This window comes from Macaca nemestrina, chromosome 14 (genome assembly GCF_043159975.1).
Source record: "Macaca nemestrina isolate mMacNem1 chromosome 14, mMacNem.hap1, whole genome shotgun sequence".
Classification (NCBI taxonomy): domain Eukaryota; kingdom Metazoa; phylum Chordata; class Mammalia; order Primates; family Cercopithecidae; genus Macaca; species Macaca nemestrina.
Window position 1 is genome coordinate 280,338 of NC_092138.1, and position 24,213 is coordinate 304,550.

General features: G+C 43.5%; 1 protein-coding gene across 25 annotated transcripts in view; it reads left to right on the top strand.

Moving 5' to 3' along the window:
* AOPE (aminopeptidase O (putative)) overlaps positions 1 to 24,213 on the top strand; it is a 386,190-nt gene that overhangs the window by 37,395 nt on the left and 324,582 nt on the right. For all 25 annotated transcript variants that reach the window (XR_011612942.1, XR_011612948.1, XR_011612943.1 and 22 more), the window contains one exon: positions 6,925 to 7,091. Coding sequence is in view for 18 of the 25 variants with exons in the window: in XM_071078740.1 (XP_070934841.1) it covers positions 6,925 to 7,091 (167 nt within the window). In the remaining 7 variants the exon portion in view is untranslated. The remainder of the gene's footprint in view (positions 1 to 6,924; positions 7,092 to 24,213) is intronic.

Genomic DNA, 24,213 nt, shown 5'->3' on the forward strand with positions numbered 1-24,213 from the left:
ACCTGATGGACTGTAGTGGAACTTAAAACATTTTTAAACGAAAAACGCCCCCTTTTTCTCCTGGCTGCGAAAAGACAATTGCGTGCAGTAGTCAACGGAAGAGAAGAAAATGTGTGGTTTTAAGCAAATCCCTTACAAGTTTGGCTGGGTGGCTCCTCCTTCAGAAGACTAGCAAACACGTTAGTCTTAGCTGACCTCTTACCTTGAAAGGCAGAGGTAGTGTGTCTCGTCCTCATTGGACCTCTCTGCAAATGCACTAACATTTAGCCAGAAGCTGAAGTAATTGTTATTCTGACAAGTTCTTCCTCAATTTAGAAGTTCTTTGATGGCAGCAAGCTGTGGACCTGTATCTCACCCTGTCTACCCCTATTTTTCTCTCCTTTCTGATTTTCATTGTCCCGTTGTTCCCACGACTCCTGTGCTGTTAATCTGGGCTCCCCAAGGGGTCTTCCACACAGTTGGGTGTCCCAGGGCATGTGAGGTGAACCCTGGTGAGAGAGTTTTCCTTTGCGTGTTGGAAGGAATTACTCGACGTAGAAATAGTGACATTACAGGCGTTGGAGAATTTTAGGCTGCCTGCACGTCTGTCCTATGTTGGAAGGAATTACTCGACGTAGAAATAGTGACGTTACAGGCGTTGGAGAATTTCAGGCTGCCTGCACGTCTGTCCTATGTTGGAAGGAATAACTCTGTAGAAATAGTGACATTACAGGCGTTGGAGAATTTTAGGCTGCCTGCACGTCTGTCCTATGTTGGAAGGAATTACTTGACGTAGAAATAGTGACGTTACAGGCGTTGGAGAATTTCAGGCTGCCTGCACGTCTGTCCTATGTTGGAAGGAATTACTCGACGTAGAAATAGTGACATTACAGGCGTTGGAGAATTTTAGGCTGCCTGCACGTCTGTCCTATGTTGGAAGGAATTACTCGACGTAGAAATAGTGACGTTACAGGCGTTGGAGAATTTCAGGCTGCCTGCACGTCTGTCCTATGTTGGAAGGAATAACTCTGTAGAAATAGTGACATTACAGGCGTTGGAGAATTTTAGGCTGCCTGCACGTCTATCCTATGTTGGAAGGAATTACTTGACGTAGAAATAGTGACGTTACAGGCGTTGGAGAATTTTAGGCTGCCTGCACGTCTATCCTATGTTGGAAGGAATTACTCGACGTAGAAATAGTGACGTTACAGGCGTTGGAGAATTTCAGGCTGCTGCCCGCACGTCTGTCCTATGTTGGAAGGAATTACTCGACGTAGAAATACTGACGTTACAGGCGTTGGAGAATTTCAGGCTGCTGCCTGCACGTCTGTCCTATGTTGGAAGGAATTACTCGACGTAGAAATACTGACGTTACAGGCGTTGGAGAATTTCAGGCTGCTGCCCGCACGTCTGTCCTATGTTGGAAGGAATTACTCGACGTAGAAATAGTGACATTACAGGCGTTGGAGAATTTCAGGCTGCCTGCACGTCTGTCCTATGTTGGAAGGAATTACTCGACGTAGAAATAGTGACGTTACAGGCGTTGGAGAATTTCAGGCTGCCTGCACGTCTGTCCTATGTTGGAAGGAATAACTCTGTAGAAATAGTGACGTTACAGGCGTTGGAGAATTTCAGGCTGCCTGCACGTCTGTCCTATGTTGGAAGGAATTACTCGATGTAGAAATAGTGAAGTTACAGGCGTTGGAGAATTTCAGGCTGCTGCCCGCACGTCTGTCCTATGTTGGAAGGAATTACTCGATGTAGAAATAGTGACGTTACAGGCGTTGGAGAATTTTAGGCTGCCTGCACGTCTATCCTATGTTGGAAGGAATTACTCGACGTAGAAATAGTGACGTTACAGGCGTTGGAGAATTTCAGGCTGCTGCCCGCACGTCTGTCCTATGTTGGAAGGAATTACTCGACGTAGAAATACTGACGTTACAGGCGTTGGAGAATTTCAGGCTGCTGCCTGCACGTCTGTCCTATGTTGGAAGGAATTACTCGACGTAGAAATACTGACGTTACAGGCGTTGGAGAATTTCAGGCTGCTGCCCGCACGTCTGTCCTATGTTGGAAGGAATTACTCGATGTAGAAATAGTGACATTACAGGCGTTGGAGAATTTTAGGCTGCCTGCACGTCTATCCTATGTTGGAAGGAATTACTCGACGTAGAAATACTGACGTTACAGGCGTTGGAGAATTTCAGGCTGCCTGCACGTCTGTCCTATGTTGGAAGGAATTACTCTATGTAGAAATAGTGACATTACAGGCGTTGGAGAATTTCAGGCTGCTGCCTGCACGTCTGTCCTATGTTGGAAGGAATTACTCGATGTAGAAATAGTGACATTACAGAATTTTAGAGAATTTTAGGAGAATTTTAGGCTGCCTGCACGTCTATCCTATGTTGGAAGGAATTACTCGACGTAGAAATACTGACGTTACAGGCGTTGGAGAATTTCAGGCTGCCTGCACGTCTGTCCTATGTTGGAAGGAATTACTCGACGTAGAAATAGTGACATTACAGGCGTTGGAGAATTTCAGGCTGCTGCCTGCACGTCTGTCCTATGTTGGAAGGAATTACTTGACGTAGAAATAGTGACGTTACAGGCGTTGGAGAATTTCAGGCTACTGCCCGCAAGTCTGTCCTATGTTGGAAGGAATTACTCGATGTAGAAATAGTGACGTTACAGGCATTGGAGAATTTCAGGCTGCCTGCACGTCTGTCCTATGAGTATTTTAGTAGCATGGCCAAGGCGCAAGGCTGTGCATGTCAGACAAACACAGCTGCATTTATTTCTGTGTTTACACATTCATTTTTATAGACACACATAGATTTTCCTGCCTTCTGTGGAGGGGAAGGCATGGATGGGTAAGCGGGGACTCTGCCCTCCATCTAGTTCTCATCTGAATGTGTGCGTGATAGGGGCCATCTTTAGTCTGGAGTCACTGTGTAGTGGGTATGATTTCATGACTCTGGGAAGGCCCCGTGTTCACCCATCCTAAATTTGCTGGTAGATGACCAAGATTCCACCAGTAGAGCTTTATTCAGAGGATAAAACCTTCATACTTAAAATGTAGTTACCCAACTGTAGATTGATTTCAGGTTTGCACTGTGATGTCAGACATGCATAGGATGTCAGCTTGTAAAAGAGCAAAAAGCCATTGGTTATAAAGACTCTTAACTCCCTAGGGCTTGATTTGGGCATGTTGGGAAGGGAGGAGTGAGCCTGTGGCTGATAAAGAGAAAAAGGTCAAGAAAAGAATAGGCTGGGAGCACAAAGAGAATTCACATTTTCAAGGTCCTAAGACCTCCCTCTTATGTGATTGTTTTCCTGCTTATGAAAGGATTTCAATGAGAATGTGATCGAGTCTCGTATCAGACATGGGTATATCAATGGGTTGTGGCTTTTAGATTGCTAACTTGGTCTACATGTTGATCGAGTCTCGTATCAGACATGGGTATATCCATGGGGTGTGGGTTTTAGATTGCTAACTTGATCTACATGTTGAGAGTTATAGCTCTGGATACCAAGAGGAAGCTAGAAAAAAATGTTAGACTTTAGCAGAAAAGATAACCCAGCCATGGAAAGAGGAGGGTGGGAACAGAGAATTGTGAGGACACTGGGGAGGGGAGGTGAGAGCTTGCTGGGGCCTGGCCAGGTAACTAAGCCCCCGATGGGAGAGGTCAGGTGCGCAGATACACAGCGGCAGAAGGAGCTTTCTAGAGCATGACAGAGGGATCAGGACAAAATTCTATAACAAAATGTCTAGAACTAGATCACTAAAGAGGGCATAATACTGAACTGGGAAGGAAAGGATGGTGACAACATGGTGGATTTTAATCCAGTCAGTGGAAGCCCCCGGCCCCTCCCCCCCCACCGCATCAACTGACTCAAATATGCCTACAATATTTATGCTTCATTCTTCATCAAATCATCATTCTCACATTTTCTGAGGCAGGTCTGATTTCAGACATTTGAACCTATCCGTGGACACCACACTGTTTGGGATTAGGTCAACATCCCTTCTGTGTCCATACCAGTGTCCTCTGTCATGTGCTCATGTGAAGCCCTTTATAAGCAAATTAAACAGGTGCACACCCTCTGTCTTTCTCCCAAGACCCATCCTGATCTTTCTCTCTTGTTCAGCAGCTTTGCCATCCGTCTTATCACTTGAGCCAGAAACCTCCGAAAAGTCTGTGTTAACTCTGGCTGCATAACAAATTACCCCACACTTAGCAGTTTAAAAGAACAGACATTTATTACCTCTCACAGTTCCTGAGGCTCGGGAACCTAGGAGCAACTTAGCCGGTGTCTCTTGCTCAGGATATCTTACAAGGTTACCGTCCAGTTGTCGGCCGGGGCTGCGGGTGTCTCAGGGTGTGCCAGGAGCTGGAAACCCGCTTTCAGACTCACTCATGGCTGTTGCGGGCCTTGGTTCCTCACTGACTGTTGACCAAAGGTCTCTGTTTCTTACCGTGTGGGTGCCTCCCTGGGCTACCTGGGTGACTTCGTGACACTCCTGACCCGGAGTAAACGATGGGGGAGAGAGCGAGAAAAGAGAGTCTCAGATGAAAACCACAGATTTTAAAGTAGTCTCTGAAGTGACTTGCCATCACCTCTGCTGTTTCCTGTTGTCCTTTCCCTGCCCCGGGTCAGACCTTTGCATATCAGGCCTGCGTACTTGTAGGATAAGTGGACTGCGACTCCCGCTCGCTCTGCACAGGTCTGCTTGAGCACACAGACCTGGTACGGTGCGGAAGGATGTACATGTTAGGAGGGAGGGGTTATTGGAGGCCAGCTCGGCAGCTGGCTACTTCACAGAAGTCTTCCCTTCCTTCTCCCTCTTCTTCAGCACGTCACTTACTAAGTCCTGCAGTACTTCTAAGATGTGACCTCATCTCAAATCCGATTGTTTCTTTGGGGAAGTGGTGTGGAGGCTGACGGAGGCAGCCTTGGGGGCCACATACTAAGGGCACAAGTGGAATGCATAATAATGTGCTAGCATGGCCTGCAAGCCAGCCTTATAGAGAGGAGACCAACATCTTGGCAAGCCAGTCTTTTGGGGAGGATTTCTTCCCTGTGCAGGCAGGGAAAGCCCCACGACCAGCGTTACCCTCGGCAAGTGAGGTGCTCACTGAACAGAACAGACGATAGAAGCCACGACCTGCTCCCGCTTCAGCAGCCCAGCACCCGTTTTGCCTCAGAAGGTGAGGGGCTTCCCCGCAGTCACTGAGGAAGTTGGCAAGCCAGGCGGTACAACGGTGTTTCGCCTTTCTGATCTTCCCCTGCCCCGTGTCAAACCTTCACGTTACCATGACGTGTACACTTGTAGGATAAGCGTACAGCGACTGCCTGTTTGCGCTGAGATCCATTTTCTGCCCTTATTGTGATCTTCTCTAAGGGACAAGGACCTTCATTTCCTAGGCTCTCTTGTCTTCTGGCTTCCTAGGTTTGGCCCATGGGGGCCACTGGTGGAAGATCTGAAAGCAGGAGCTGGCCGGAGGTGACATAGTTCTCCTCCACCTGTTTTCCTTTGCAGCTCCAGTGCGGCTGAGTCTCCCGTGGTCCCAGCTCCCGCTGGACAGTCCCCAGTGTGACTCTGGCTTCTGCCAGGTGACTCCTGCCTCGTAACCCAGTAGCACCCAGCCCCACCAGTCTGAGGAGTCACAGCTGATTACTGCTGTGGCTAATCCCTGGATTGTCTTACTGTCCCCTGGTTGGTTTCTCCGCTCTTCTATCATTTAAACTCATTCCCAAAATTAAATTACCTGTTTGTTAAGACCTAGACTGGTTTCTGTTTTCCATACTAGACCCTGACTGATGGAGTCGAACCATCTTTCTGTGTTTTCTCGCATGTTGTGTGAACACAGCAAATGCTCAGTTATAATGATGTTAATGAAAAAGGAAAACCAGTTTATCCAAAAGAAGTAGTGCTTTGCTCTGTTCATTTACTTTATAAGTCAAGCTGACTAAAACTACATATTTGTCATAACTGAAAAACAGAAAGTAGAAACATTTGCCTGAGTTTTTTTCTGAGGAGTCAGTCTTGAACCTTTTACTCTGGTGTCAAGAGTAGACCCTTTGATCTTGAGAATCTTTTCCATCTTTATCAACCATGACTTTATCGTGGGACGAATCAGTCTTGGTTTGGGTGGGGCTGTGCTTTCTTTTTTTTTTTTTTTTTTTTGGACGGAGTCTCGCTCTGTTGCCCGGGCTGGAGTGCAGTGGCCGGATCTCAGCTCACTGCAGGGTGGGGCTGTGCTTTCTAATCGCAGCAGAACGAGCCCAATGCCGTGTCGCTGGTTTTGCACATGGTGACTTTGGTGACGATGCTGCACCCTTGGCTTTCCCATCACAAGCCTGGTTGTTGTGACCCGCAGTCCTGTTCATATGCCAGCCCCTGTTCTTGGCCTCCACACAAGGATTCCCACAAGGGTTCCGTTTGAGATGGTGGTTTCCAAGATTGGGGGTATCTGCTTGCTTGCCCTGGATTTGAGACCACCAGCTTGTTTTTCCAAGCATTAATATCTCAGTGATCTCCAAACATATTTTCTTTTCCAGAATGCTTTCCAAAAAGTTTGTAAGAATGTCTCTAAAACTTTTCTTTTGAAAGCACCAGGGCCTGAGGGGAGGGGGCAAGGGTAATATAAATTATAACTTGGCCGACTAGTATTTAAAACTTTATCCAAAAAATATTTTTCTCCTTAAAAAAACCACCTCTTTCTACATATTTAAGTAATTTATTTGAGAGAAATAACCACTCAGCTATTCACATAGCCAGCCCTTGGCAGCTTCGGCTCAAAATGCTCCGAAACCAGTCAACTACAAAGTTTCAGATGCTTTCTTTGAAAGCTCAACTTAACCTGCACTACCACGGTGGTGCAAAAAGTGACAACTCATTTTAAAGATTCTCCCCTTTCTCTCTCTGTCTCTCTTCTGCAGGCCGTGTGTTTACACCGTGGGGTCTCCCGTAAACAACAGGGCCCTTTTTCCGTGCCAGGAGCCGCCCGTTGCCATGTCAACATGGCAGGCTACAGTTCGAGCAGCTGCATCTTTTGTTGTTTTAATGAGTGGGGAAAATTCTGCCAAGCCGACGCAGCTTTGGGAAGGTACTGTACTCGTGTTCTCTGCTTATGCATGTATTGCGCACATGCTGGACCCAGGAACCCAATAAGCAGTGTTTTTCTGAACTTTAAAGAGCCCCTTTATTAGTTGGGTTGGAAATGAACATACTGTAAACCATCCTGCCAGAGAAAACAAGCAGGGGATGGGGAGGGACGCTTAGGAGCCTGGGCATGGGATTCGGGGCGCTTCAGACTCGAGTTGTCGCTTCATAGATTATTTCAGCAGTGCTTTCACCTGGTGGTGTGTGGGCCGTAAGTCGGTGGTCTTGATTGAAGACTTTCTGGACAGGCAAGTGTATCGTGGAAACACCATTACAGTTGAGTTGTCTGTAGTTTGTTATGGTGTCTGCACATGGCTATTCATTATGTTAAGAGGTAGTGCTCTTGCTGGCTGGCCCGCTGGAGTTGTTCTAGTGAAGTATCTGTTCTACACATGGTTTGCCCGTGTGACTGTATGAAGTTCTGAACCAAAGGTGGATAAGAAAGACGGAAGGCATACTAATGCATCGTCAAGGTGGTGTTTATGAATTGCTTCTTATTGCAGCATTTAACTTTTTCAGTGGAGATCCTGAGCATGTCGATGCCAGGAAAAAATGTATTTGTTTATTTGAGAGACAGGGTCTCGCTCTGTTGCCCGGGCTGGAGTGCAGTGGCTTGATCACGGCTCACCGCAGCCTTGACCTGCCAGCCTCAATTGATCCTCCCACCTCATCCTCCCAAGTAGCTGGAACTACACGTGCATGCCACCACACCCAGCTAATTTTTGCACTTTTTTTGTAGACATGAGATTTTGCCATGTTGCCCAGGCTGGTCTTGAATGCCTAGGTTCAAGCGATCTGCCTGCTTCAGCCTCCCAAAGGTGTGAGCCACTGTGCCTGGCCAGGAAACATTTTTATAGTTATATTATTTCTTTATTTAAAATATGGCATCTCCTCCCACATGTTTATTATATAAACTTTATATAGAAAACTAAAAATAATAAATTTAAATAATTATATAGAAAATTATTGTTAAGATTTTGTTATATTTCCTTTCAGTATTTAAAATCTGTATGATTTGTACAGTTATCATCCTCAAATTGTGATAGCATATGATGGTATTTATTCTGCTTTTTTCACTTATAGTGTATCTTGAACATTTTTCAGGTCATTAAATATTTTAATATGATTTTAACATTGGCACAATATTTTTTATATGAATATATCAGAATTTAACATTTCTCTATTAAATATTTTGATTATTTCAGTTTCTTTTCCTATTATAAAGTTGCATTAAATTCCAGGGGAGACATTTTACATAAGATTAGAATTACGGAGTCAAAAGTTGGAATGTGTTTAAGGCTGTTGGTACATATCCCATAATGCTTTTCAGAAAGTCTGTGCCAATTTATACATTCATCTGTGGTTGTGAGTGTCCTGGTCACCTGGAACTTGGCTCATCTGAGAGGCAGCAGAAGTCTGTCTTTAATTTGGATTACTTTGATGATCAGTGAGTTCACATGTCCTTATATGTTTCTTAACTATTTTCATTTTCTGTTTATTTCCTTTGCCCATTTTTATACTGAAGACTTAGGTTTTTGTCAAGTTTGTCTTATTTTTCAATTTTATTGGCTCTTTAAAAAATATTAATTTCTTATATTTGTGAAAAGCATTGTTCCCAGCTTTTGGTATATCTTTTAATTTTATATGATGTGTCTGTTTTTATGAAGTTAAATGTATTAGATTGCTCTAAGATTCATTTTGTTCTAATGTTTTTATAGTTAATTTTTATAACTCTTTAATCAGTCTGTAATTTATTATCATCAGGTTGTGAAATGAGGACTAAACATTGTCTTTTTTGTCCAAATAGAAAACCAGTTGCTTCAGGATCATTTATTGAATTTTTAAATTTTGTAATGTCTTTATCATAAGCTAGATTTACATATGTGCTGAAGTCACCGATGAATATTTACTTGTTTTAATTTATTTATTTATTTATTTTTTTTGAGACGGAGTCTCGCTCTGTTGCCAGGCTGAAGTGCAGTGGTGCGATCTCGGCTCACGGCAACCTCCGACTTCTGGGTTCAAGCGATTCTCTTGCCTCAGCCTCCCGAGTAGCTGGGACGACAGGCGCCCACCACCACGCCTGGCTAGTTTTTGTATTTTTAATAGAGATGGGGTTTCACCATGTTAGCCAGGATGGTCTTGATCTCTTGACGTTGTGATCCGCCTGCCTCGGCCTCCCAAAGTGCTGGGATTACAGGCGTGAGCCACCGCACCCGGCCTTACTTGATTCTTAAAAACAACACATTTAGGCTGTCGCGGTGGCTCACGACTGTAATCCCAGCACTTTGGGAGGCCGAGGCGGGTGGATCATGAGGTCAGGAGATTGAGACCATCCTGGTTAACATGGTGAAACCCTATCTGTACTAAAAATACAAAAAACAAAAACAAACAAACAAAAAAAACCAACACACACACACACACACACACACACACTTAGCCAGGCGTGGTGGCGGGCACCTGTAGTCCCAGCTACTCAGGAGGCTGAGGCGGGAGAATGGCGTGAACCTGGAGCTTGCAGTGAGCCGAGATCATGCCCCTGCACTCCAGCCTGGGTGACAGAGCGAGACTCCATCTCAAAAAAAAAAAAAAAAAAAAAAAATTAAAATGTTAATTTTTAAAAATAAGTAACATTTACGTGGTTCCTTTACAGAAGAACAAAGGACAAAGCATTATTTGCAATGAAGTGTTTTTCTTACCTCTATTTCCCAGACACCCAGTAACACTTCCCCAAGCAACCACGGTTACCAATTTCTCTTGAATAATATGTTTTTTCTCTTTTGTTGTACAAATTGTAGCATGCTAGACACATTTTTGCATTGTGCTTTCCCTTTTAGAATAAATTTATTTTATAGATATTTTGTAACAGAGCATAAAGAGCATCCTCATTATTTGTTTTTTACTATTGTTTATTTTTTGGAGACGGAGTTTCACTCTGTCGCCCATGCTGGAGTGCAGTGGTGTGATCTTGGCTCACTGCAACCTTTGCTTTCTGGGTTCAAGCAGTTCTCCTGCCTCAGCCTCCCGAGTAGCTGGGACTACAGGCGCACGCCACCGTGCCCAGCTAATGTTTTGTATTTTAGTAGAGACAGGGTTTTACTGTGTTGCCCAGGCTGGTCTCGAACTCCTGAGCTCAGGCAATCTGTCCGCCTTGGCCTCCCAAATGGCTAAAATTGTGGGCATGAGCCATTGCACCCGGCCTTTCCTCATTATTTTTATGGCCATGAGTATCCTATAAATGGATGTTTTACAATTTAGTTAACCAATATCTCTGGACTTCGTATCAAATAAGGAATTGGATGGGTATTTACTCCATTATCCTTCTGCACCCGTATTCTCCAGTTTTACTTAATAAAACTTGGGATTTGGGACTCACATTTTCTCTGTAACTTTTTGTATTATGTCTTTTCTAGGAATTACTATTATTGTGTTATATTTTCATTCAGTTTTAAATGATTTCATAATAAATATTTAGACTTTCTTCATTCTTGAGCTCTTAAGTTGGCTGGGAAATAGCTTCAATTTTTTTTTTTTTTTTTTAGAAGACTGGATGAATGGTACATTTTCTGAGCCCTCCCATACTTAGATTGGCTTTTTGTTGTACTCACTTATGAACAATCCTTGGCTAGGTATAACATTCTTTTTTTATATATTTTTATTTGTAACAACCCTATTAACTGAAGTATAACATTCTTGAATCACTTTTTCCCCTCTTTAACAACTGTACATGTTACCATTATCATCTCTTATCTAGTATTTCTGAGGAGAAATAATTTCTTTTTTTTTGAGATGGAGTCTCGCTCTGTCGCCCAGGCTGGAGTGCAGTGGCGCGATCTCAGCTCACTGCAACCTCCGCCTCCCAGGTTAAAGCGATTCTCTTGCCTCAGCCTCCCGAGTAGCTGGGACTACAGGCGCCGCCACCGCGCCCGGCTAATTTTGTGTTTTTAGTAGAGATGGGTTTTCACCATGTTAGCCATGATGGTGTCCGTCTCCAGACCTCGTGATCCGTCCGCCTTGGCCTCCCAAAGTGCTGGAATTACAGGTGTGAGCCACTGCGCCCGGCCCACATTTTTTTGTTTTTTGAAAGTTATCTGATTTTTCTGTCTACATGGTCTTAGAATTTTTTTTTTTTAATCTATGTACTTCAAAACTTTCTAGAATGAATCTAGATGTGGGTGCCTTTCTTTTTAATCAACTAATATAGTATGTATAACTTACTATATTAGGGTTCTCCAGAGAGACCAAATCAATAGGAGATAGATAGATAGATGGATAGATAGATAGATAGATAGATAGATAGATAGATAGATAGACAGACAGATGATAAGGGGTTTATCAGGGGAATTGACTCGTGATTATGAAGGATGAGAAGTTTCACAACAGGCTAGAGACCCTGGGCTGCTGGTAGCATGGCTCAGTCTAATTCCGAAAGTCTTAGAACTAGGTAAGCCTGTGGTGTAGTTCTCGGTCTAAAGCCAAAGGCCTGAGAACCCAGGGGGCTGCTAGTGTAAATTCTAGAGTCCCTAAGGCAAGAGAGCATGTACAGGAGGAGGAGAGTATGCCAGCTTTAGGAGAAAGAGAGGGCAAGTCCTTGTATCTCCTTTTTTGTTCTATGTGGGCCCTCATCTGATTAGGTGACCCCACCCACATTGAGGACAGATCATACCCACTTAGTCCACCAACTCTCAGGCCAATCTCTGAAATACCCGCACAGACACACCCAGAAGCCATGCGTTACCAGTTCCCTAGGTGTTCCTTAACCCCGTCAAGTTGACACCTAAAATTAATCACCACACATATACAATAAATGTGTACTTTTTTTACGTTAGACAGTATCACTCTATCCACCCACGCTGAAGTGCAGCGGTGCGATCTCAGCTCACCGCGACCACTGCTTCCCTGGTTCCAGCAGCGGTGCGATCTCAGCTCACCGCGACCACTGCCTCCCTGGTTCCAGCAATTCTCTTGCCTCAGCCTCCTGAGTAGCTGGGATTACAGGTGTGCACCACCACACCTGGCTAATTTTTTTGTATTTTTGTAGAGAGGGGGTTTCACTGTGTTGCCCAGGCTGGTCTTGAACGCACATGTGGGAAGCGAATGGAGCTAAAAGAAATCCACACATTTTATCCTGTCTGTTGGTACACACCAGACAGGAAGGCCATGAGAACTCTAGGAAAAAAAAATGCAGAATAAAGGTAAAACAAGAAATTCTAAGGACTCAGAGGCAGAACAGCGTCAGAAATCAGTTTACGACAGAAACCCAAACAAGATTCGGAAACTGACATTGTCATTATGATACAAGAAGATATAACTTCTATGAAACAGCAGTACAAAGCCATGAGGCGATAACAGGCTGAAACATAAGTATAACAGATTGAGATTAAAAACCAACAGAGAAGGAAAATTTTTAAAAATGAATGATTGACAGAAAACTAATGTTAAAATAACATAATGTAAATCTCTGCTATTGAAATTAGGAAAGAACAAAAATGTCACTGTGGAAAATCAGTGGCACGAAGTGTAAATAAAAATGAAAAGGCAAGCCACATATACCGGAAGAATATATTTGTAATACATATATCTGGCAAAAGGCTTGTACCTAGAATTATATAATTTTTTTTTTTTTTTTTTTTTGAGACAGTGTCTCATTCTGTTGCCTAGGCTGGAGTGCAGTGGTGTGATCTCAGCTCACTGCAACCTCTGCTTCCTGGGCTCAAGTGATTCTCTCACCGAGTAGCTGGGATTACAGGTGTGCACCACCACGCCCAGCTAATTTTTGTATTCTTAGTAGAGACAGGGTTTCACCATGTTGGCCAGGCTGGTCTTGAACTCCTGACCTTCAGTGATCCACCTGCCTCGGCCTCCCAAAGTGCTGGGATTACAGGTGTTAGCCACCGTGCCCGGCCTATAAAGTATTCTTATAACCTAATAATAAAACAATCAGAAACCCCTCATGAAAAAAAAATGAACAAATGACATGAACAGATGCTTTTCAAAAGAAGATATAAGAATGTGCAGTAGGCCGGGCGCGGTGGCTCAAGCCTGTAATCCCAGCACTTTGGGAGGCCGAGACGGGTGGATCACGAGGTCAGGAGATCGAGACCATCCTGGCTAACACAGTGAAACCCCGTCTCTACTAAAAAATACAAAAAACTAGCCGGGTGAGTTGGCGGGCGCCTGTAGTCCCAGCTATTCGGGAGGCTGAGGCAGGAGAATGGCGTAAACCCGGGAGGCGGAGCTGGTAGTGAGCTGAGATCCGGCCACTGCACTCCAGCCCGGGTGACAGAGCGAGACTCTGTCTCAAAAAAAAAAAAAAAAAAAGAATGTGCAGTAAGTACATGAAAAGGTGCTCAGCACTGTCATCAGTGAAATGCAGATTAAAACCATAATGAGACAGTATTTTACACCCAGTTAGAGGGCTAAAATTCAAAGGACTGAAAATACCAAGTGTTGTTCCAAGGACGAGCCGCAGCTAGAACTCTCACACATTCTGGTGAGAATATGAAAGGAGGCAGCCACTTTGGAAACAGTTTGGCAGATACTTACAAACTTAAACATATATTTACATGATCTAGCAATTTTACTCTTAAGTATTTACCCAAGAGAAATGAAAACCTACATCCACAAAACGATTAATATGTGAGTGTTCACAGCACATTTTCCATAATGGCCAAAAACAGTCTGATTGTGCATGGATAAACAAATTGTCGTTATTCACACAATGGACCACTATTGATAAATCAAAAAAAAAAGAAATAGTGACACCTGCAACGATCTGGATGAATCTCACAAACATGATGCTGAGTAAAATAGAGTCACACTGCATGACTCTATTTGTATGAGTTGTGAGAAGTCAGACCAATCTCTACTGAGGGAAACCAGATCAAGGGTTGGCTGGAATGGGGTAGGAAGAAATGAGTGTGAGGGCACAGCGGAATTTCTGGGGTAATGGAAATGTTCATGGGGTGATGATTGTGTGAGTGTGTTTATCTGTGAAATCTCATTGAACAACACATTTAAGATGTACACATTTATGGCCAGGCATAGTGGTTCACACCTGTAATCCCAGCACTTTGAGAGGCTAGGGCGGGCGGATCACTTGAGGCCAGGAGTTTGAGACCATTCTGGGCAACATAGTGAAACCTTGTCTCTACAAAAATACAAAAAAAATAGCCATGTGTGGTGGTGCATGCTGGTAATCCCAGCTACTCAGGATGCTGAGCAAGAGAATTGCTTGAACCAGGGAGGCAGAGGTTGCAGTGAGCTGAGATCGCACCACTGCACTTCAGCCTGGGATACTGTCTAAAAAAAAAAAGTACACATTTATTGTGTATGTGTAGTGGTTAATTTTAGGTGTCGAGTTGACTGGATTAAACAGTTGGCAGATACATGCAGCTGCTTTATCTGGGCTCTAGTGTCCTGTTGGCGATTGTCAGTCAGGTTCTGCTAGAACACAGAGGCTGTTTTTCTGCCGTCTCTGTTTGGCTCCCTGACTTGCTGAATTGATTGAGTATATGAAACACTGCGATTTCAGATAGGCACTGCTAGGTGGCCTGCTCCCATCTCTGCCTATAGCAGTGTGGTTGTGATAACTCCACCTCCCCAGATGCCACGTGGCTCTCCCCACCCTCCCCTCAGCACTCCTGCGTATTTTCTCATTCGTGGTTTGGCCCTGCAGTGAAGCCTTGTGTTTGACAGTGTTTCCCAAACAGGAGCATTCTTCTTCTTTTTAGAGGGAAAGGTCTCATGATTTACCACAGTTGACTTAAATTATTTATATTAGAATGACATTTCAAAAACTATAGATCTAAGACTAGATATGAACTCTGTGTTCTTACACCTCTTACACATCCGTAAAGCCAAAATACAATTACAAACGAAATGCAGATCAAACTAGCAAATCAATAAAATTCAAATTCAAATTATAAAATTCAAATTACAAATTTGAATTTTATATTGATATATATAACTATAAATGAATGTACAGATTAATATTTTGCTGAGGTGAAACTGCCTCTCACCCTATGAATGTGGTGCTGACGGCCCCACGCAGTTTCTTTTGAGACTGAACACCTGTTCTACCCTGAGCCACACAATAATCCAGTTCTCCACCCCTTGTCTTTTATCTCCCTGTAAACTTTTGCTTACACAGCATGCTGTGATGTCGTTGGGACTTTACTCAGCCAAGAGCATCATCCTTACGTTCTTTTCTCATTATCTCTTGATAATTATCGCAGTCCCACACATCCCCATGCCATCATACACACTCGTGCAGATGGGAACTCTGAAGTCATTTGGCAGTACTCACATCTGGATGATTTTAGGGGTCAGCGAACCATGGCCTGCTGGCCAAATCTAGTCCACTGCCTGTTTTTGTAAATAAAGTTTTTTTGGATCATGGCCATTGTCTTTGACTGCCTTCATGTTACAATAGCAGACTTGAGTATTGGCAACAAGGTCCTGCAAAGCCTAAAATATTTATTACCTGGTCTTTTACAGAAAAAAGTTTTCTGACCTCTATCATATTCATCCGTCTGTCTGTTGTTGTGTATCTATTTGAAGGTTATCATCAAAAAATTGAGAATTAACTTTAAAATTTTTATGAAAAACTTTTATACCCACAGGAATATTTCTGTGGACTTTTTTTTTTTTTTTTCCGAATTCCATTTGAGGACAGAGTAACAAAATAGATGCTTATTGAGATTTGCTTATGTTCACACCACTTACACCTTATATGATATCACAGAACAATCTTTGCCAGTTCAAGCTGAGGGAGAATTAAGCTAGACAATATAAAAGAACTCTATGCTTAATACTGCAGTTCCTCCCACAGACAGGGTTTATCGGAGGACAATCAGGAAATAGTACTAATAAAGCTGTTTGCCAGAACCAAAATGGCTGTTCTGAGGATGGAATAATGTCTGCAAATGTATCTGCACTCCTTAGAGAAAGGGGATGTGGATACAAGATGATGCTATTTCCTTTCCAAGTCATGTTTTCTCGATCGGCAGATTGGTCTCATAGGACCTCTACTCTGTTGTGCACAATGCCCTTTAAAACGATGAGCGTCTTTGAAAACATGACTGGCAAAGCACGACCCAGCAAGTCACAGTTTCCATCACAGTGACACACAGGCCTGATGAGCGCATTTCCCGGGCACCAGCTGATTTTCCAAAGATGCAAGGCACCTGGGAGCAGATCACAGCAACAGAAATGACAGCAGCCCTTGGGCAGGGAACAGAAATCAGAAGACAGACCTCTGGGTCCTTGCTTCATAAGGGAAATCATTTCTCCTAACTGTTTTTAAAATGAAGGGTAATGGTTTGGATGTAGGGTGATGACCATTGTAAGAATTCTATTAGCTGAGCAGTTGTTATTCTTTTTTTTTTTTTTTAAGAAGGCTGAGACAAGACCATAGATTTAGATTAACTTGCTTGGCTCCTTTATTATTCTCCTTTATTATTAAACTTCCTCAGCACAATGCGATTTGGGCAGACAGAGATGTTATCCTGTGACTTATTTTTGGCCTATATTCTCTACCAAAATACAGCTAAACCATTGAGCGCAGAGACCCAATGCCTAATACAGTACCTTGTGTAGAATAAGTGTCCAATATGTATTTGTGGAATAAATGTGTTCTTTATAATCAGGGAGAAGTAGTATGCTCATGGAAGAAACATTGGAAACTACTAGTGATAGAAACAAAATCGACTTCAGGGTCATTTCTTCTGGTTTTGCTGCTTAATTACAGTTTATGCCTTTTTTCCAGCCTCAACAAATTTTAAAAAGAATTGGTTTAGTACATTATTATTCTTTTCTAGTAATTTTTTTGTTTAGTTTTATTTATTTATTTATTTATTTTTTAAGACGGAGTCTCGCTCTGTCGCCCAGGCTGGAGTGCAGTGGCACGATCTCGGCTCACTGCAAGCTCTGCCTCCTGGATTCACACCATTCTCCTGCCTCAGCCTCCCGAGTAGCTGGGACTACAGGTGTCCGCCACCATGCCCGGCCAATTTTTTGTATTTTTAGTAGAGATAGGGTTTCACCATGTTAGCCAGAATGGTCTCCATCTCCTGACCTCGTGATCCGCCCTCCTCGTCCTCCTAAAGTGCTGGGATTACAGGTGTGAAAGTTTTTTTTTTATAGAGTCTAATTTAGTATATCCCTGCTGCCTAGAAAAATAAAATACTCTGAGGGCTGGGCGCGGTGGCTCATGCCTATAATCCCAGCACTTTGGGAGGCCGAGGCGGGCAGATCACGAGGTCAGGAGATCGAGACCATCCTGGCTAACACAGTGAAATGCCGTCTCTACTAAGAATATAAAAAAAAATTAGCCGGGCGTGGTGGCGGCGCCTGTAGTCCCAGCTACTTGGGAGGCTGAGGCAGGAGAATGGTGTGAACCCGGGAGGCAGAGCTTGCAGTGAGCCGAGATCGCGCCACTGCACTCCAGTCTGGGCAACAGCGTGAGGCTCCGTCTCAAAAAATACAAACAGAAAAAAAGAAAAAGAAAATACTCTGCTTCTGTTTTTGGTGGGAGGCCTTGAGTAAATGAGGAAGACTGCCTAATGGAAGCTCTTTCCAGATGAAGGAGAAAAAGCATATGAACAAGTGAAAGATGTTAAAAACTACGTGTGCCTTGCACAGGATCTGATTTCATTTTTCTGTGCAAAAGTAAGACGTAGACATTACTTCATTCTGGGCAAAATGCTACTCTCTGGCCTGCCCAATAGACTAGTTCTCTGACATTCTCTTTCTTTTGACATTGTGTGGGAAATTCCAGGAAAAAGCCGAGATCTGAGAGTCCAGACCCTCCTGTGTGCAACTGAAAGCCAACTTTTCCAAATGAGCAGTACTGTTTAGACTGCTCCCATAGTGTGCAACCAGGAACTACGTACGAGGAAATGGTAAATTAAGAGGCATTTAGGAATGGTTATGATTAAGTGTTTTTCTCACAAAGAAAGAATGCAAAGTAGAGAAAGCTCCTTGTTTCTAGAACTGGGGAAACTTTATTTCACGCCAAGACACAGACATGCCTGTTTTAAGCGTGAATGTGTTCATCTTTTCCCGTTAGAAAGCTGCCGGTGGGCCAGAACTTTCTAAATCTCTGTCAGTTAATTCTTTTGTTTTGTGATTTGTTGTTGACTAGTTCTTTCTTACCCTCCTGGCACTGCGCTTACCATACATGACATATGTGAAACTCATCATGGTTTCTTTCAGACATTGATGATTCTGGCAGGCATGTGTATACCAGTTCTCGTTGCTGTCGATTTTTGTCTTGGACTTGACATTTGTGAATGTTCCGTATGAGTAAAGCACTAAAGTTTACCTGTGACCACCTGGAGCAGTATGATTTGGTGTCCGGTTAGCTGATCCAGCTTGAGGGGAGCTGGGTCACCCGCATCGAAGGTCATTAGAGTGGCTGGTGAGGCTTGAGTCACAAGCCTGGTGGGGCATGTTCCTTTAGGTATCGCATCAGCCAACCAGGAAAACCTGTCGAGGCGCTTGTGTTCAGCAGGTGGCGCTCTTTTACCGGGTTCACAAGAATGATCTGGAAGGTCGTTCCCTCCTGCCTGTCCGGTGCCTGAGGCGGTACCATGTTGCAGGGGAGGAAACCCGAAGCCTTGCTGGGTAGCATCAGTGCTTGCAAAGTGGTGGCCTGACCTGGCACATCGCCCTGGTTAGGCAATGCTGGTGCCCAGGGCGTCTTACTGTCTCGTTTGTTCTGGTGCCAGTTACAACCCTTGAGCAACTGCGGAGAAGAACTAACAAGAGACAGTCACGCTATGGGTATTCACGAGGGTGGCACTCACTTAGAAAACCAGAAGATGTAGACTCGGCATCTGCAACGTCCTGACGGAAAGCTCGAGTTTGCTGAAAGACCCAAGCAGTGGAGAAGGAGGCCAAGAGGGGAAGAGCAGCCAAATGGGGAGCGCTCTCTCCTTTTCGTGACCATATTCTATTTATTGTACAGATGTATGTATAGTATATATTTGAAATATATGCGGCATACGTTCTGTGTGGTATGTCTATATACACTTATAAGTGTACATGTTTCTGAATATACATATTCCTGTAAACATTGTTAGGCATCTTTAATTTGTGATGCAAAAGTGTTCCAAAGTAATCATAATGTATATAATAGTTTGGACAGGAATCGCTGAAATAAGGACTTGTGGTTAGAGAAAGAAACAATTTTGAGGTAGCAAAGTAGCAGGCGCTACTGAAGGATTGAGGAAAGAAAGATTATATGTGAAATAAAAGCACATATCAATTTGATATTTCCGAATGCTTCATGCTGTTTTTCTAACCTATAGTGGAGAGGTTGAAAAAGTAAAATGGACGGTTTTCATGGGAAGAATTTAAGTGCCTGTTTTAATTTTCAGTGAAAACAATAACTCTTTAATACAAGAAGTTCCATGTGATGCTTAACTTGGCAGAGTTATGATCTGCCTTTGCCTCTGCACAGGCAGGGTGGTTGTGTGTGTGGTTATAGTCGTGCTTTTAATTCTGTTGAGTAGGTTTATCCAAGACTCACCTAAGAATAGGACACTAAACTTTCATAAATTTCTTATTTAATTTGCTATTGGTAGGCATGACTGGTGTGTAAAAATGACTACCATATCTTGATTTTTCTTCTCTTAAAATTTTTTATGAAAAATGATGATCTCAGCTAAGTTTCTCACAGGTTTAGTATAAAAAGTTCTCTCTCCTCTCGTGAACTTTACTCCTTCGTGTTCTTCCTTTTCCCCTCTTTACTAAGAATTATTCTTCCTCCTGTGGAAGATAGAATCTTCAAAACTATTCATAGGACAGTTTTTAGAATAGTCAATGAAAAAATAATTAAGATAACTGTTTTAACACTCTTTAGTTATGATACTTATTTTCAAAACTAAATTTTATTTATTTGTATATTTATTTTGGAGACGGAGTCTCACTCTGTCGCCCAGGCTGGAGAGCAGTGGCACAATCTTGGCCCACTGCAACCTCTGCCTCTTGGGTTCAAGTGATTCTCCTGCCTCAGCCTACTGAGTAGCTAGGATTACAGGTGCCTGCCACTACGCCTGGCAAACTGTTGTATATTTAGTAGAGACAGGGTTTCACTATGTTGGCCAGGCTGGTCTTGAACTCTGGACCTCAGGTGATCCTCTGGCCTTGGCCTCCCAAAGTGCTGGGATTACAGGCGTGAGTCACTGCGCCTGGCCCAAAGCTGTATTTTATTTTATTTATTTTTATTTTATTTTATTATTTATTTATTTATTTTATTTTTTTGAGATGGAGTTTCACTCTTGTTGCCCAGGCTGGAGTGCAATGGCACGATCTCGTCTTCTCGGGTTCAAGTGATTCTCCAGCCTCAGCCTCCTGAGTAACTGGGATTACAGGCATGTGCCACTATGCCCGGCTAATTTTGTAGTTTTAGTAGAGATGGGGTTTCTGCCATGTTGGCCAGGCTGCTCTGAAACTCCCGACCTCAGGTGATCCACCCGCCTCGGCCTCCCAAAGTGCTGGGATTATAGGCGTGAGCCACTGTGCCCGGCCCAAAAACTAAATGTTAAGCTACCTCTTGTGATTTGAAAATTGATCCATTTCAGGTTCTATTATAGCTACAAAAAGCACAGTCATCTAAGGAAAATTTCAGTCCTGTTGTGGAGCTGAAAATGTCTATTTGGATCTTGTAACAACTGTTATTGTCAATACGTCATGTGATACGTGTATCTTACTAGTGAGACAACCGAAGTATGAGAGTTTTTCCCCCTACATGCAGTCCAATAGGAGAAAGTGATGTAGGGGCATTCGAGAACTCTGGTCTCTTTCTGAGGAGGTCAGAAGGCCAGCGTTACAGAATCTGCCCAGAAAGAAGGGCAAGCTGTGCCTGAAGTTAAGGAGTGCTGTTCCCTCTGCTTCCCTTCCTACCACCCCTCTCTGTTAGTCTTGCTAATGAATCCCGGCCTGGCTGTGAAGTCATCCAGTGGCGTGAGGGGTTTCTGGCCTCTGCAGAGGAGAAACTCTGGGTTAATTCAAGTACAGCGTGTTCTCTTTGTTTTGCAGCTGGTGTAGCCAAGGGAGTCTAGTGCAAGTGGATTGAATCAAAAGGAAAATGAAGGCATTCACTGTCTGTTTCATCAAGGATGGCTCATTTGGAGTAAACACCATTGAAATAGTCTCCAAATGGCCATTCTATGTGAAGTCACACAGGATGCCCCTTCAGGCTGTCGTTCTCCTTTAAATGGATGGCTTTGTGTGTGCTGTGTTTAATGCCATTCAACCTTAAACCCCAGATGTGGGCCTCATCAGGTCATGGTTTTCAGTACACATGTGGCAACCATACCTTCAGCATTCTTTGCCTCTGCCTTCAGAAAATCAGCCTGAGCATCAAGGGCAGACAGCTGTAAAGCTGAGAGCTTGCAGATGAAGAACAACAACAGCAGATGGTGACAAGCAGCTAACGTTTCTTCAACACTTACTTTGTGCCAGTTATTATGCCTAGTGATCACTCTGTAGATTATCTAACTGAATCCTAACTTAATCCTCACAGCGAGATACTGTGATCATTCTCTTGTTACACATGAGGAAACCGATGCATTAGAGAAATCAAGTGATGTGCCCAGACTGGTAAGTGCAGAGCAGGGACTCGAACCCCAGCTGTCAGATTCCAGAGGTGGAACTCAGTGAATGGACATATCCAAAAGCAATACACTCTCATTAACTCTCTTGCAAGGTAGGCTTATTCGAAACAATAGACAATCCCGAAATTATTTATCTTTGTCTTGGGAATGCATCCTCTGCTTTCTGAGGCAATTATTTCCACGTTATTCTTTGCAGTTTTGTAGGCTGATTGGAAGATAAGGTTAGGTGCTGTTCCCTGTGGAGCGGGCAGTCTTCACGTACGATTGGGCTCATTGGAATAATCCAGCAACAGACAACTCAAAAGAGACTTTTCTACCAAATGAGGGTACTAGAAAGGTCCTCATGGCGGGGAACTCATGAAAACCTTGTCCAGAGCACTAGCCGCGCTCCGTGATCTCAGCGCTGGCTCTAGCATTCAACCAGGATCCAGGCAGGAAGCCCAGGGCCAGACTCTAGTGAGAAGCTTCTGAGAAGAGTTCGACCAGGGTCTTTGGGAATTGGGTTTCTGGCTGGTTCTTATTTGGCCCAGCCAATTGATCTGCCCTGATTTGACTGTCATTTGGGATCCAAGAAAACCTTTTTGCTTTTAAAAGCTTGCAGACGGAAACAGTTGATTCCAAATGAGCTCCACTAAGTAGAGGAACTTTAGGAATCTAAGAAAATAAAAAAACTTGTGTGCTGTACAGGAGGAAATCATCTTGAGCACTTAAAATATGAATTTGGGTGATATTTAAAAAACAATTGTTTTATTTCCAGTACTGAATTTCAGAAAAGACTGTGAGGAAGCAGTGACAGTTTTAACATATTTTTGTTGGACTCGCCTCAGGTTCCGTTACCACTATTGCTATCTCACTCTCTAACTCTGGGTCATTTAAGGTTTCTGACTTTTTAATTGCTAATCTCCATTTCTCTCCCCTGCCTCCTCCCGCTGTGACTTCCTGTGGCCTCCCCACGTCACCTCGAGGGCACAGATTCTGATCAAGGTGCTGGGTTGTGATGGGATTGGGCGCTCTCTGTGGACTTCTGTTGACCTTGTGCAGGGATCCGACAGATTCCTCCTACTCCATTAGCAGTGTTTCCTCCTGGGAGTGGCTTCATCTCCGCTGTTTCCACAAGCATCATCTTGCCGTGGACCAGGCGGATGGCGCAAGAACCAGACAGGCAGCAGCAAGAAAATCAGGTCACAAATTCAGCCAAATGTAGGGAGAAAGCTTGTGGTGCCTGGCGCTTCATTCTTAAAAGGATTTCTTAGTAGGCTAGTGCCTGCTCCTTCTCTCTCAATTGCTTCTTTCCTCTGAGTTTTATTTCATCATTTTAATAGTACCTCAGTACCAGACGTGTTATTCTTTTTCTGTTAAGATTACCTTTTGCTTAATTGATTAGTTCAATTATTTTGTATTAAAGATGCAATATTTAAAGAGTCAAGTAATTCTGATGGGTTTATTGTAACCATTTTCCCAAGCAGCAATCCTTTGTAATCTCTGTTCCTCCATTTTTCCTGCTTTTTAGAAGTAACCACTTTCACCTCTTTTGGCTGATTCCTTGATATTTACCTGCATGTCCTTCAATAAGACGCTTCATTGTTCAGGGTTGGTCTCCCCGTGGCAGGTAAGTAATTTAGCCGTCCTCCTCTCTCCACCAACTTCATCATACACAGGCCCCTTCCCAAAATCCTGTCTTCTCAGTGTAATTAATATCATGATGTTGATGAGATCAGTATTCTTCATTTATATTATTATTATTTTTGACATAGGGTCTTCCTCTGTCGCCCAGGCTGGAGTATAGTGGTGTGATCACAGCTCTACTGTAGCCTGACCTCCTGGGCCCGAGTGATCCTCCTACCTCAGCCTCCCAAGTACATGATCACAGGCAGGCTCCACCAATGCACCTGGCTAATTGAAAAACATTTTTTTTTTGTAGTGGTGGGATCCCCCTGTGTTGCCCAGGCTGGTCTTAAACTACTGGTCTGATGTGATCCTTTTACCTAGGCCTCCCAAAGTGCTAGGATCACATAGGTGGGCCACCGCATCCAGCCTTCGTTTATATCATTATATTTTTGTGTGTTATTAAGAGCTAAGCCTTGTAGCAAAACTGTGGCTTCATTATTATTTCTGTACATGTTAATTTTTTTCTTGGATGGAGTTACTAATTGTCTTACGCTTTGTTTTTTTTTCCCATTTGCTTGTCCTTTTGGATCTTGATTTTGCATTAGCGGCTTTCTAAGGGTACCTGGAAGCTTGCGTGCGAGCATTCAGGAGCAGGGCACTGAAATATGAATCGGAAGCTGTGAATACATTTGGAGGGCTTGTCAGCCATCAGCTTCACCATAGACTCATTTCTTAAGCTGGTTCCCTTCTTTCAGTCTCTTGCCTAGATGGTGAAAGCCTGGCTGCCAGCCCTTCTGGAACAAAGTAAGGGAGGACGGCTGGTGGCCTCAGCAT